Source organism: Neovison vison, chromosome 7, assembly GCF_020171115.1.
Source record: "Neovison vison isolate M4711 chromosome 7, ASM_NN_V1, whole genome shotgun sequence".
Taxonomy (NCBI): Eukaryota; Metazoa; Chordata; class Mammalia; order Carnivora; family Mustelidae; genus Neogale; species Neogale vison.
The window spans coordinates 198,860,876-198,876,032 of NC_058097.1; the positions used below are offsets into that span (position 1 = coordinate 198,860,876).

Below are 15,157 nucleotides of genomic sequence, written 5' to 3' on the forward strand. Positions count from 1 at the left end.
ATGTGAGGTGAATATATCCTATTGGCTGTTTTTGCTCCCATGGGTTGACAAGAGTAGAAGGAAGAGATTGAGGAGAAGATGTTCAATTCAGGGCTCTGCTCTCCAGGCAAGCATGAGGAATGTAGTAAAGGACAAGAAAACAACACGGTACCAGCTAATCATGTAATCAGATCTACTTTTAACATTAGAAAGAAAACTAAATAATAAATAATAGTACTTAAAGCTCCCCTAATCTCATTGAGGTTACTATGCATTCTCATCCTTGTGAAACAACTGGCTAAAGCAGGGGCCAGAAAACCTTTTCCTAAGGGACCTAAGAGTAAATATCTTAAACTGCTGTAAAAAACAGCAGCTATGGAGGACCCGTGGGTGGCTCAGTCGGTTAAGTGTCTGCCTTCGGCTCAAGTCATGATCACAGGGTGTTGGGATTGAATCCCACATCAGGCTCCTGCTCAGTTGGGAAATCCACTTCTCCCTCTGCCCCTGCTTGCACATGCTCTCTGTCTCTCAAATTAAGTAAATAAAATCTTTTAAAAAAAAGAAAGAAAGAAAAGAATAGCAGCAGCTATAGACAAATGAGTGTAACTGTGTTCCAATAAAATTTTATCTGCAACTTAAAAGTCAAGTGTCTACAGCTAATTTATACATGTCATGAAATAGTACTTTCTTTCTTTTTTTTTTTTTAAGATATTATTTATTTGAGGGAGCAAGCAAACTAGAGAGAGAAAGCTTGAGCAGCAGGGAGGCAGAGGGAGAGGGAGAAGCAGGTTCCCTGCTGAGCAGGAAGCCAGATGCGGGACTCAATCCCAGGACCCTGGGAGGATCAGGACCAGAGTCGAAGGACACCCAGGTGGCCCGATAGTATTACTTTTTTATTTCAACCATTTAAAAATATAAAAACTATTCTTAACTCATAGATCACATAAAAACAGACAGCTAGCCTGATGTGGCCTGTGGGCCAGAGATCAACAGTTTGCTGATCTCTGAACTAAAACAAAGACATGAGGGCAGCTGGGTGGCTCAGTCAGTTAAGCATTCAACTCTTGGTTTTGGCTCAGATCATGAGATCAAGCCCAATGTGGGGCTCAGTGCTCAGCAGTGAGTTTGCTTGAGATTCTCTCTCGACCTCTACCCTCCCCCAACTCACAGGCACACCCTCTAAAATAAATAAATCTTAAAAAAATAAAATAAAATAAAACAAAGACATGAATTACATTTACAGTTAGCATTCTACCTGGAAGGGTTTTTGGAAAATTTCATCCATTGCCAGACGACCGTATTCTGTGAAGAGCTTTAAAAAAGAAGAGTTAACGGTTTGTTAGGCAAATTACTTAAAGTATTTCTATGGCTATTATTTAGCGAAGATTCCATTTAACGACTCAATGCCACTATGAGACCAAAGTTCTACAGTTTCAAAAGCCTGGAGAGCCATGAACCTTAAGATAATCTGTTATTCTTCTGTCTCACATTCCATGTCCCAATTCATTAGCAAACCCAGAATCCAACCACTCACAGCTCCCAAGGGGCTTTGGAATATCACAACAGCTTCCAAACTGGTCTCCCTGCCTCAGTCCTTGCTCCATCCCCAGACTATCCCCAGGACAGCAGCCACAATGGCTCTGTTCTAAGGTCAGTTAAATCACATCATGTCTCTGCTTAAAACCCTCCAACCTCACAGAAGAAAAGCCAGTCCCTTCCAGTGAGATCTGGCTTCCCTGGCCCGCCTCACTCTTCCTCAGATACGCCGTGCACACTGCTGCCTTAGAGCCTTTGTTCCAACTCCTCCTTCTTCTGTAAGGTTCTCCCCCAGATAACTGCACAATCCACTTCTTCACCCTTTGCCGCCTTCATTCAAATGGCTCCTTCTCACAGAAGCCTTCCCGACCATCCGTCTCAAAGATTACAAGCTTCCCCACAATTCTTCTTACTCCGTGTCTCTTTTAAATATCTTTCCTTAACCCGTCTCACTGTCTAATATACTATATCTTTACTTATTTTGATTAGTTTCTGTCTTCACTACTAGAATTTGCGCTCCAGGAGGGCAAGATGTTGGTCTGTTCCCTGCACTACTGCATCTCTGGCAGCAGGAAGAGCACTGGGCCCAGAGCATGTACGCCAGGCCAAGGACCAAATGACCACATTCCCTAAGGTCAGGGCTTTCCACAGACATTCATCTCTATGTCCTCGTGAAGCCTCTGACTAAAAATATAGCAAAATGAGTTCAAAAGTTATAAACTCACAGGACAAAGGGGATGAGAAAAGATACGGCAACAAAGAAGAGTTGTCATAAACACTCTGGGAGGAAAACGGACAAATGAAAACTATCTCAGGTTTTGGCTTTCTCTGCCTTATCTGTGACAGACAGGCCAACAGGAAAGAAGTAGATTCTCTCAGCAGAATCCCTGACAGGCTCAGAATTAGAAGCACCAGCCACCATGCAGGAGGGGGTGAGGGAGCAGGGCTAACAACTAAAGAAACATTAGAAGTCTTCAGAGAGAGGACCTACACTCCCAGATCCTGCTCCCTCCCTGTGCTCCAAATCCTCTTCCTGCCCCTACAGAAGAAGGGCAGTGTGCTGTCTGGAGGGGATAAGCCAGAAAGAATTTACACTTTGATACCAAACTGATACTTTGATACCTCAGCCGAAAGGAGTAAGGTAAGTACCCTACTTTACTGGAAAGGGGCACTTGGGTCAAGGTCTACATACCCCACATAGTGAGACTCAGCACACCAAGCTTCTACCCACCCAGGCAGGAGTTTCAAGAATTCTCTGGGGAAAATGACAGCCCCAGAACATGTTACAAACAGACATTCAGGGGTTGCAATAAAATACAGTCACCTCACTGTGATCCGAAGCAGTCACGAGGTCAGCCCTCTTGCCAAAGGTCCAGGTCAGATTTTTAACAGTTCACTCTTAAATACACATGCCCAAGGACACCAGACCCTTGAGAAAAGCTACTAGCAAGAAAGACGAAAACCTGTGTCCTTCAATTCCAGAATATCATCTTATATTATTCCTTTTATAATTTCTTTCCCTCCATTTTCTCTGTTACGTTTTACTAAAACATCTCTCATCATTAACAGACACAACCTCTCCCGAACTGGTGCTCCAATTTCCCTTGTCTGTTGTGGCCTCCCATTCTCCCTCTCCTCCACCTCGCCCTCTCCTCTCTTCCCTTTTTCCCTCTTCTCCCCTTCCCCACCCTGCTCTTCTCTCTCTGCTTCGCTCCCTCTGGTGTGACTTCTGCTCTGTCCTTTCATTCAGCCCGCAAGGGAGATTTTCTCCAATTTAGCTTCCATCTCCTTCTCTACTGAAGTTTCCAATTTGACTGACACAGTGTACATTTCCAAGTTTTTGTTTGTTTTCTGAATGCTGCTTTTTAATAGCATCCTGTTTTTTCTTGGTGCAACAGCTGCAACATTTTATCTTGGTGAACATATGCATTTACAAAGAATGAAGAAAAAGCCCACACCAAGGTACATTACCATGAAAATTCATGCCAAGAATAAGATCTTAAAAGCTTCAGATAGAAAAAGGTCACATACAAAGGATCAGATGGTGTGGGACTTCAGCAGCAACACTGGAAGCTGGAAGGCAATGAAGCAATGCCCTCAATTCTAAAAGAAAATTAATTCTATCCTGTAATTCTATAATAAAATTAAAATATTCTCAGATTTACAAGAACTCAAAAAATGTATGTATCCTACGTATCCATTCTATTCTTTCTCAGAAAGCTAGTGAAGAATGTTTAGAATTAAGAATAAACCTCCCCCCAAAAGGGGAGGGGAGGATAAACAAATAAAAGATTAAATAGGATCCAACTACAAAAGGAAGTGAAAAGAATTCCCAGGCCCTGATTTCAAGCTGTATTACAAAGGTATAGTAATCAAAACAGTATGATATTGGAACAAGAACAGACACAAAGATCAATGGAACAGATTAACTTTCTATTCTCCAAAAAATAAACCCCTGCGTATATGATCCATTGACTTTATGCAAAGGAAGCCAAGAACATACAACAACAACAAGTCAAGGACAGTCTCATCAACAAATGGTGCTGGGAAAACTGGACAGCTACACGCAAAAGAATGAAACTGGACCATCTTCTTACACCACAAACAAAAAGTAACTCAAAATGGATCAATGAGGGCGCCTGGGTGGCTCAGTGGGTTAAGCCACTGCCTTCGGCTCAGGTCATGATCTCAGGGTCCTGGGATCGAGTCCCGCATCGGGCTCTCTGCTCAGCAGGGAGCCTGCTTCCCTTCCTCTCTCTGTCTGCCTCTTGCCTACTTGTGATCTCTCTCTGTCAAATAAATAAATAAATAAATAAATAAATAAATAAATAAATAAAAATGGATCAACGACTTGGACATAAAACCTGAAACCATAACACTCTTAGAAGAAAACATAGGTGGTGGGGCGCCTGGGTGGCTCAAAACCCAGGTGGGGCACCTGGGTTAAAGCCTCTGCCTTCAACTCAGGTCATGATCCCAGGGTCCTGGGAACGAGCCCCTCATTGAACTCTCTGCTCAGCAGGGAGCCTGCTTCCTCCTCTTTCTCTGCTGGCCTCTCTGCCTACTTGTGATCTCTGTCTGTTGAATAAATAAATACAACCTTTAAAAAAAAAAAAAGGAAGAAGAAGAAAACATAGGTAGTAAGCTTTCTGATGTTAAGTCTCAACGATTTTTTGGATTTGGCAACAAAAGCAAAGGCAGCAAAAGCCACAATACCCAAGTGGAACACATGAAACTAAAAAGCTGCACAGCAAAGAAAACCACCAACAAAATGAAAAAGCAACCTACCAAGTGAGAGAAAATATTTGAAAATCATTTTTCAGATAAGGTTAATAGCTACAGTATATAAAGAATTCGTACACCTCAACAGGAAATAAACAAAAACCCCACAATCCAATTTAAAAATGGGCAGAGGGTCTAACAGACATTTTGCAAGGAAGACAGACCCATCTGGCACTTCATGGCCAATGGGTACATGAAAAAATGCTCACCATCAATAATCTCAGGGAAATGAAAATAAAAACCATAATGAGAAACCTCCTCACACCTATTAGAATGAATATTTACCAAAAAGAAAAATATTAAGTGTTGGTGAGAATGTGGCAAAAAGGGAACCCTTGGGCGCCTGGGTAGCTTAGCTGGTTAAGCGATTGCCTTTGGCTCGGGCCATGATGCCAGGGTCCCAGGACTGAGTCCCACATCAGGCTCCAAGCTCAGCAGGAAGTCTCCTTCTCCCTCTGACCTCCTCACCTCTCATACTCTCTCTCATTCTCTCTCAAATAAATAAATCTTAAAAACAAAAACAGGGGCGCCTGGGTGGTTCAGTGGGTTGGGCCTCTGCCTTCAGCTCAGGTCATGGTCTTAGGGTCCTGGGATAGAGCCCTGCATCGGGCTCTCTGCTCGGCAGGGAGCCTGCTTCCCTTCCTCTCTCTGCCTGCCTCTCTGCCTACTTGTGATCTCTGTCTGTCAAATAAATAAATAAATAAAACAACGAACCCTTGTCCACTGGGGGCAGACATTTAATTGATGCAACTATCATGAAAAACAGTATGGAGAGTCCTTAAAAAATTAAAAATGAGGGGCGCCTGGGTGGCTTAGTGGGTTAAAGCCTCTGCCTTAGGCTCAGGTCATGATCCCAGGGTTCTGGGATCGAGCCCCGCATCGGGCTCTCTGCTCAGCAAGGAGCCTGCTTCCTCCTCTCTCTGCCTGCCTCTCTGCCTACTTGTGATCTCTGTCTGTCAAATAAATAAACATAATCTTAAAAAAAAAATACAGAAATGACTAGAGTGACAGATGTCCTATTACTAATTGATAGAGCTAAATTCAGCCTCTATGAAGAAGGGTTAGAACGAAGGAGGATCTCCACCAGGACCTGTTATTGGCAATAGGGTCTTCACAGAGGTAGTCACATTAAGATGAGGTCATCAGGGTGAGCCCTAAGCCAACATGACCGGTGTCCTTATAAGAAAAAGTCACACAGGGACGCCTGGGTGGCTCAGTGGGTTAAGCAGCTGCCTTCGGCTCAGGTCATGATCCCAGCATCCTGGGATCGAGTCCCACATCGGGCTCCTTGCTCGGCCGGGAGCCTACTTCTCCCTCTGCCTCTGCTGCCACTCTGTCTGCCTGTGCTCGCTTGCGCGCGCTCTCTCTCCCTCTCTCTCTCTCTCTGGCAAATAAATAAAATCTTAAAAAAAAAAAAAAGTCACACAGACACAGGGAGAAGAATGCAATGTAAAGACAAAGAGACACGCAGAGGGAAGGCAGAAGCAGAGATTGAAGGTCTACAGCGAAGGCCAAAGAATGCCAAGGACGGCCCACAGACCAGCAGGAACCAAGAAGGTCAAGCATGAACTCTTCCCCACAGGCTCAGGAGCGTGCGGCCCGTGCACAGCTTGAGTTCTGACGATCGGACTCTAGAACTGTGGGATTTTGTTACAGCAGCCCTCACACATCACCCGGGCCTACTCATGAGGGCCTCTGACTGACTGATGACATGATCCATAAAGAACTACGTCACCTCAAATATGAGTGTATCTGGGGCACGGGTCCACTGCCGCATACAAGCTCAGTGTCCAAAAACGTGTGCGAAACAAGGAGAATACAAAGAAGTGTCAGGTGAAAAGGTGTCCAACTCAGGGCTTGCTGGAAATGTTTCAAGAACAGTAGCTCCCAACCCCCACAGCGGAACCACCAGTTATAAAGCACAAGCCAAAGTTGAGGAATTATTTTCTTTGCTTTTTAAAGGACTATAAATTAGAGCTAACTCAAAGTGATCCCCATAATAAATGACACCCTTACTACTCTGCATGTCAATATGTTTTCTTGAATGTCAAAGGGACAAGTGAGATCAGAAAAACACGCCAAGAATTGCATTCAACTCTGGAATACCCCTGGAAGAGTATTTTACAGGAATAACATGTAAGAAGGGCTGCATGGAGAACAAAAGACAACGACTAATAGTAGTAGTAGTAACAGTAATAATAAATAACGGCTCACAGTTATTAAGCACATACTCTTTTCTAAGCACATAATGCTATGCATTTTATAAATAACCATTCCTAGCCTCACCTGAATTTCTGCAATAGTGTCACTGAATGCACACCTGTCCCTACATATCTAAACAGCCAGAGTGATCCTCTGCTTAAATACCGCTCCTCTCCTCAAAACATGCCTCCTATACCCATTCCCTATGACAAAAAGCCCAAGCCCTTGGCAAAGGTCAAGCATCAGCAGGACCTAAATGCCTCTCTGACTTTATCACTAAGCCTCCTCCTGTCACGGCACCTGGGTGGTTCAGTGGTGAAGAGACTGACTCTTGATTTTTGCCTCAGGTCATGATCTCAGGGTTGTGAGATGGAGGCCCACATCAGGCTCCACACTCAGCAGGGAGCCTGCTTAAGATTCTCCCTCTCCTGTCCCTCCGCATCGTGCACGCGCGCGCGCATACACACACACACACACACACACACACAAGCCTCCTCCTATCACACCTCCTCGTCCTAAACACTGGCCTCCTTGCTGTTCCTCAATCCTGCCAAGCACCCTCCAGCTCAGGTCTTTCTTCTTGCTGCCCCCGTCCTATACCACTTCCTCCCCAGATAGACAGCAGGACTTACTCTCTCACTTTCTTGGGTTCTGGGCTCAACTCAGTAAGGCCTTCCCTGATTATCCCGCAGTAACAGGGTGCAGGACCACTGTGAGCCAAAAACCTCCTCCCCATAGTTCAATCCATTACTAAACCTATTCAGCTTTAAAATTTCCCTTAGTCTTAAAACTTTTAAATGATACATTATGATGTTAAAGTTTTTATGATGAATACATACCTGTAGCTGCTGAAGATCGTCTTCCTGAATGTTCTGGGACAAATTATAGATCTAGAAAAGAAAAATCCAGATTGATAACCACTCTAGCTTCACTTCAAAGGAATCCCAAATAAGCCTAGAGCATTGGAAAGAAGCTTTGTACAACTAAAGGTTTACACGTAAGAACATGAGTTCTGTTCAAACAATATTACCTGTCTTTTGGAAAACTATGCATATAATGTTGAAACCACCTAATTCTTCCTTTACAGCTTAAAATCAGTTTTCCTAAGTTCTTACCAAATCTCTATTTCCTTTGTAATTAAAGTAATTTCAATTTCCACTTTTCAGACTCTTCTTGGAGTATTTTATACATACTTATAACCGAACTGGAAAAACAGTTAAGCTCTTTCTTGAGCTTAATTTATACCTATAGCCTAAAAAGAACACTTACACATCACCTAGGCATTCTGATAACAGAACTGAAAACAGATGTACTCTCCCTTTGCCTTATTTCCTCTGCAAACTTTTATCTTAATCAAGTGGTGATACCTGAACAGAACTAGTCATGGTGCTTAGAGCGAAGATGGTGGCACAGTCCTTCACAGTAGACTGGCTGTCAAACGCCCCCTGGGTATCCATCAGAACAACTGCAACCTAAGAGAAAGGGAAATACCAACAAGATATGTTAGAGTGAGAAGGGCAAAAACATAGAGAAGAAACTGAGAAGTACAGGTAACAATTAAATGAGGCTTTGGCACCTGTTTGTAATTCTACAGAAAAGTAGTTATTGAAGTGCCTTGTCTTGATCAGAGAATTTTCCTGGAGATTATCTGTTCTGACCCGATGAGATGGTATGAAACAGAGACCCACAGAGCCCCATCCATTAAAAGAGTCAAATGCTGAGACAAATTAACCCACTTACCAAGCCAGTCATTCACAAAAGTAATTCACAAAAGTATTCACAAAAGTAATAATATGATTATCACTTTTCTGTAACTTATATATCAGGTCCCATTAATCTCATTTTATATTTTTGATTTTATTTTCATACCCCTAATCCCCACTGTGGTAGAACAAATGTAAAAATCCATGCAAAAGAAAGCATTATGCCAAATAGAAAGATAAGATCAAACCAAATAAAGTTTCTAGCCAGCCTCAAACAAAATTAAAAAATTTTTAATAAAAAAAAAGCTTTTATATAGCAAAGTTAATGATCAACAAAACAAAAAGGCACTACAGAATAGGAGAAAATATCTGCAAATGATGTATCTGGTAAGGGGTTAATACCTAAATAAATAAAGAACTTCTACAACTCAACACCGAAAAGGAAACATTCTGATTAAAAAGTAGGCAGAGGATCTGAGTAGACGTTTTTCCCAAAAAGACATACAAATGGCCAACAGACACATGAAAAGATGCTCAACCTCATTAATAATCATCAGGGAAATACAAATCGAAACCACAATGAGGTATCAGTCAGAATGGACAGTATCAAAAAGAAATAACAAGGGGTGCCTGGCTGGCTGAGTGGCACAGCATGCAACTCTTGATCTCAGGGTCATGAGTTCGAGCCCCACACTGGTATAGGATTAATAATAAAAAATAAAATTAAAAAATAAGTGTTGGTGACATTGTGAAGAAAACAGAATCCTCATATGCTGTTGGTGAAAATGTAAACTGGTGTAACCACTGTGGAAAACAGTATGGAATTTCCTCAAAAAATTAAAAATAAATAACAAGTGTTGATGAGGACGTGGAGAAAAAAGAACACTCAACCACCATTGGCAGGAATACAAACTGGTACAGCTACCTTAGAAAACAGTAGGGAGGTTCCTCAAAAAAACTAAAAATAGAAATACTGTATGATCCAATTAGTTCCTCTACTGGGTATTTACCCGAAGAAAACGAAAACACTAATATGAAAAGGTACATGCACCCCCCTGTGTCTACTGGGGCCTTATTTACAAGAGCCAAGATATGGAAGCAGCCCAAGTGTCCACCAATACATAACTGGATAGAGAAGATGTGGTATACATCTTTGAATATTACTCAGCCATAAAAAAAAAGAGAAAGAGAGATCTTGCCATTTGCAACAACATGGATGGACCCAGTTAGTATTAAGCTAAGTGAAATAAGTGAGACTTAGAAAGACAAATACAATTTCACTTATATGTAGAATCTAAAAAACAAAACAAAAGGACTCTTGAATACAGAGAACTAGTGGTTGCCAGAGGGAGGTGGATAGGAGGACAGATGAAATAAGTGAAGGGGACTAAGAGGCACAAACTTCCAGTAATAAAAGAAGTTAAGAAGATGAAAAGTACAGCATGTGGAATATAATCAATGATATTGTAGTAACACTGTGTGGCAACAGATGAGGACTACACTACCACAGTGAGCAATGAATAATGTACAGAACTATCAAATCAAGAGGTTGAAAGTAATGTAACAGTTACGTTATAGGTATCTCAATTATACTTCAAGAATTAAAAAAGAATTTTGGGGCGCCTGGGTGGCTCAGTGGGTTAAGCCTCTGCCTTCGGCTCAGGTCATGATTTCAGGGTCCTGGGATAGAGTCCCGAATCAGGCTTTCCCCTCTCCCTCTGCCTGCCTGTCTGCCTACTTGTGATCTCTCTCTGTCAAATAAATAAATAAAATCTTTAAAAAAACAAACAAAAAAAGAATTTGATAAAACTTTTAATTAGAAAAATAAAACCACCATGAGATGCTACTTCCCACCTATGCTGACTATAATCAAAAAGACATGGGCGCCTGGGTGGCTCAGTGGGTTAAGCCGCTGCCTTCAGCTCAGGTCATGATCTCAGGGTCCTGGGATCGAGTCCCGCATCGGGCTCTCTGCTCGGCAGGGAGCCTGCTTCCCTCTCTCTCTCTCTCTGCCTGCCTCTCTGTCTACTTGTGATCTCTCTCTCTGTCAAATAAATAAATAAAATCTTTAAAAAAAAAAAAAAGACAAACAAGATCAGGTATGGCAAGCATATGGCAAGCCTGGGAGCTTCCTGCATTTCCAGTGAGAATGTAGGGTGCTACAGCTGCTTTGGGAAGCATTTCTGCAATTTTTCGAAGGTTAGCTATGGAGTTCCCATACAACCCAGAAATTCTACTCCCACATATATTCCCAGAAGTAATGAAAACATGTTTAATCCTACAACTCATCAGGAAGGAAAGATCATTCTAATTAGAATAATCTAATTAAATAAAGGACTTGAATAGACATTTCTCCAAAGATGACATACAAATGGCCAACAGGTATGTGAAAAGGTACTCAATATCACTCATCATCAGGAAAACACAAATCAGGGACGCCTGGGTGGCTCAGTCCATTAAGCAATTGCTTTATGCTCAGGTCATGATCCCAGGATTCTGGATCGAGCCCATCATCCGGCCCCTGCTCAGTGGGAAACCTGCTTCTCCCTCTCCCCTTGCTCATGCTCTCTCACTACCTCTCTCTCAAATAAAAATAAAGAAAATCTAAAAAAAAAAAAAAGGAAAATACAAATCAAAATCACAATGAGATACCCTTTCACACCTACTAAAATGGGTACTATCAAAAAACAAGAGAAATAGGGGCACCTGGCTGGCTCAGTCGGTAGAGCAGGTGACTCTTGATCTCAAGGGTCATGAGTTCAAGCCCCAAGTTGGGCACAGAGATTACTTTGAAAAAAAGAGAGAAATAATAAGTGTTGGTGAGGATGTGGAGAAATCAGAGCCTCTGATCATACAGCTGCTATGGAAAATAGAATGGAGATTCCTCAAAAAATCAAAAATAGAACGACTTGGGGCGCCTGCGTGGCTCAGTCAAGTAAAGCATCTGCCTTCGCTTCAGGTCATGATTCCACGTACTGGGATCAGGCCCCACACTGGGCTCCCTGCTCAGTGGGAAGCCTGCATCTCCCCGCTCCCACTCCCTCTGCTTGTGTTCCCCCTCTTGCTGTGTGTCTGTCAAATAAATAAAATCTTTTAAAATAATAATAATAAAAATTTAAAAATAAAAATAGAACTACTTTATGATCCAGCAAATCCTCTTTGGGTATATACCCAAAAGAATTCAGACCAGTATCTCGAGATACCTCCATTCCCAGGTACACTGCCGCATGATTCACAACAGCCCAGACATGGAAACAACGTAAATGCCCATCAGTTGATGAAGGAATAGAGAAAATGTGGTATCTACCTACAATGGAATACCACTGAGCCTTAAAGAGGAAGGAATCCTGCCATGTGCGACAACACAAATGAACCCGAAGGATATTAATTGAGATAAGCCAGTCACAGAAGGACAAATACTTCTTGATTCCACTTATGTGAGGTATCTGAATAGTCAAACTCAGAGAAATAGAGAGTAGAATGGTGGTTGGCAGGGGAGAAGGGGAAACGGGACTTGTTTAATGGGTATAAAGTTTCTGTGATGCAAGACGGATGGGTTCTTGAAATCTGCTACACAACACGGTGCCCATAGCTGACAATATTACACCGCATACTTGAAATGTTATTAAAAGGGTAGGTCTCATGTTAAGTGCTTTTACCACAGTAAAAACAAGGAAAAAGAAAGGATATGTTCACACCAATACTGGTACATGAATGTTCATGGTAGCATGATTCGTAATAACCACAACGTAAAAATAACCCAAGCATCCTTCAAATGATGAAAAGATAAAGTGTGACACGTCCACACAACACAGCATTATGGAGCCACAAGAAGAAATGAAGTACTGATGCATTCTACATCATGGATGGGTCTTGAGGGCACTGGGCTGGAATCACCAGCACCAGGCTGGTTGGGTAGAGGGGTCAGGGAGGCCAAACACAGAGACCGCAGACTGTATGACTCTGTATGAAATGCCCAGAGGAGGCAAACAGATCCGTGGAGAAGGAAAGTAGATCAGTAGTGGCCAGGGGCTGGGATAGGAGGGAAATGGGGAGTGACTGCTAATGAGTAGTGAGTTTCTTTCTGGGGTGATAAAAATCTTCCGGAAGTAGATGCTGGTGATACTTGCTCAGCCTCATGACTATACTAAAAACTGCTGAATTACGTACTTTTAAAGCATAAATTTTATGATATATGACTTAGATCTCAATGAAAAAGAGCTCAAACTGGCATATATTTACTAACTAGAAAAATAAGCCTGTATCAGGGAAACAAGAAGACTCAAGACAGGCTCTGGAAGAACAGGAGTCATACATACACTCGGATAAAGTGCTGGATATTTGGGGGAAATGGTATTCTTCCATGCAGTGAAATGGTCAACTGTCATAAATACTGTCAAGAACAATTTGGCAGAAGCTAGAAAAAGGCGGAATGGGCCTCTTGGACCTAGCAATTCCACTTCCAAGTGGCTTTCTAATGTTCTGAACCAGAACACAGAGAAAGAAAAGTATACTTAACATTCTGACTAAATACACACATAAACTAAATTTATCTGTGTACTGCACTCTACCACTTTTCTACTGTTCCAAGTCTTTTTTTAAGGTTTTATTTATTTGACAGACAGAGATCACAAGTAGGCAGAGCAGCAGACAGAGGTAGAGGAGGAAGCAGGCTAAGAGCCCGATGCAGAGCTCGATCCCAGGACCCTGAGATCATGGCCTGAGCCAAAGGCAGCCGCTTAATCCAATGAGCCACCCAGGCATCCCTCTAGTTTTTTCTTTTTAAATACTGGTCATGAGCCAATAAATTGATTTCTCTACCATTAATGGGTCATGGTCAGAGTTCACAGAACCTGGAGTCACGCTTGCACATTTACTCAAGGAGACATTTAACAGATCATTCACTGTAGCAAGGATTATAAAAATCAAAAAAAAAAAAAGAAAGAAAGAAAAAGTCTACATGTTCACCAGTGGGTAAATGGGCAAATAAAAGAAGATATATTCATATGAAGACTACCACATAACAGTTAAAAAGAATAAACTGGAGCCACATATTTAAGAATGTAGATTTTCAATTAAAAAGTAAAAACAAATAATCTACTTTTTAAAAAGATTTTATTTATTTAGGAGAGGAAGAAAGAATGTACAAGCAGAGGCTTGACATCATCATCCTGAGGTCACGACCCGAGCCAGAATTAAGAGTCAGATACTTGCAACTGAGCCACCACCCAGGTGCCCCACCAAATTATCTATTTCTTTAGCCAGATAAATTGTAAGCTAAAATCTCACCAGCTATATTAAAAAACAAGAAAACCACACAAAACTGTTACTTGGGTAACTTCTAAAGAACTGCTTATTCGTATGACATTTACCCAATATTGTATTGATTTTTGAAAGCTCTCCTGATCCTGCTGAATGTCTGAACATAATATTATTTTTTAAAGTTTTATTTATTTATTTGACAGAGAGAGATCACAAGTAGGCAGAGAGGCAGGCAGAGAGAGAGAGAGGAGGAAGCAGGCTCCCCGCTGAGCAGAGAGCCCGATGCGGGACTCGATCCCAGGACCCTGAGATCATGACCCGAGCCGAAGGCAGCGGCTTAACCCACTGAGCCACCCAGGCGCCCCTGAACATAATATTTTTTAAAAGAGTGGAAATGCAACAATGAGCTATCCCTACACCTCTACTGGAATGGCAAAAATCGAGAAGACTGACAACATCAAATGCGGACAAGGATACAGAACAAGAGAGCTTTCACATTCGTTGCTGGAAAAAATGCAAAATGATACAGGTACTTTGGAAGACAGTTTGACAGTTTCTTACAAAACTAAAAATCATCTTGCCATACAATCCGACAATCAATGTCCTTGGTATTTACCCAAATTAGTTGAAACTTATGTTTCAACACAAATGCTTACACAGCAGCTTTATTCATAATTGTCAAAACTGGAAGCAAACAAGAAGTATTTCAGAAAAGAAAAAAAAAAGTATTTCAGAAGGTGAACGGATACACCATGGTACGTTCAGACAATGAATATTATTCAACGATAAAAAGAAAAGAGCTATCAAGTTATAAAAAAAGTAAGGAACCATGAAAGCACACTGCTAAATGAAAGAAGGCAATCAGAAAAGACTACACATTGGGGGCACCTGGGTGGCTCAGTGGGTTAAGCCGCTGCCTTCGGCTCAGGTCATGATCTCAGGGTCCTGGGATCGAGTCCCGCATCGGACTCTCTGCTCAGCAGGGAGCCTGCTTCCTCCTCTCTCTCTCTCTCTCTCTGCCTGCCTCTATGCCTACTTGTGATCTCTCTCTGTCAAATAAATGAATAAAATCTTTAAAAAAAAAAAAAAGAAAAGACTACACATTGTATGATTCCAACTACATGACATTCTAGAAAATGCAGATTTCTGGAGACAGTGTGAAGATCAGTGGTCTCCAGGAGTTGAGGAGGAGG

At 41.9% G+C, this 15,157-nt stretch overlaps 1 protein-coding gene across 2 annotated transcripts in view; it reads right to left on the minus strand.

Moving 5' to 3' along the window:
• Positions 1 to 15,157, minus strand: part of ATL3 (atlastin GTPase 3) — a 49,487-nt gene that overhangs the window by 19,639 nt on the left and 14,691 nt on the right. For both annotated transcript variants that reach the window (XM_044259527.1, XM_044259528.1), the window contains exons 4-6: positions 8,367 to 8,471; positions 7,839 to 7,889; positions 1,235 to 1,291 (exon numbers count right to left, since the gene is read on the minus strand). In XM_044259527.1, coding sequence (XP_044115462.1) covers positions 1,235 to 1,291; positions 7,839 to 7,889; positions 8,367 to 8,471 — 213 coding nt within the window. The remainder of the gene's footprint in view (positions 1 to 1,234; positions 1,292 to 7,838; positions 7,890 to 8,366; positions 8,472 to 15,157) is intronic.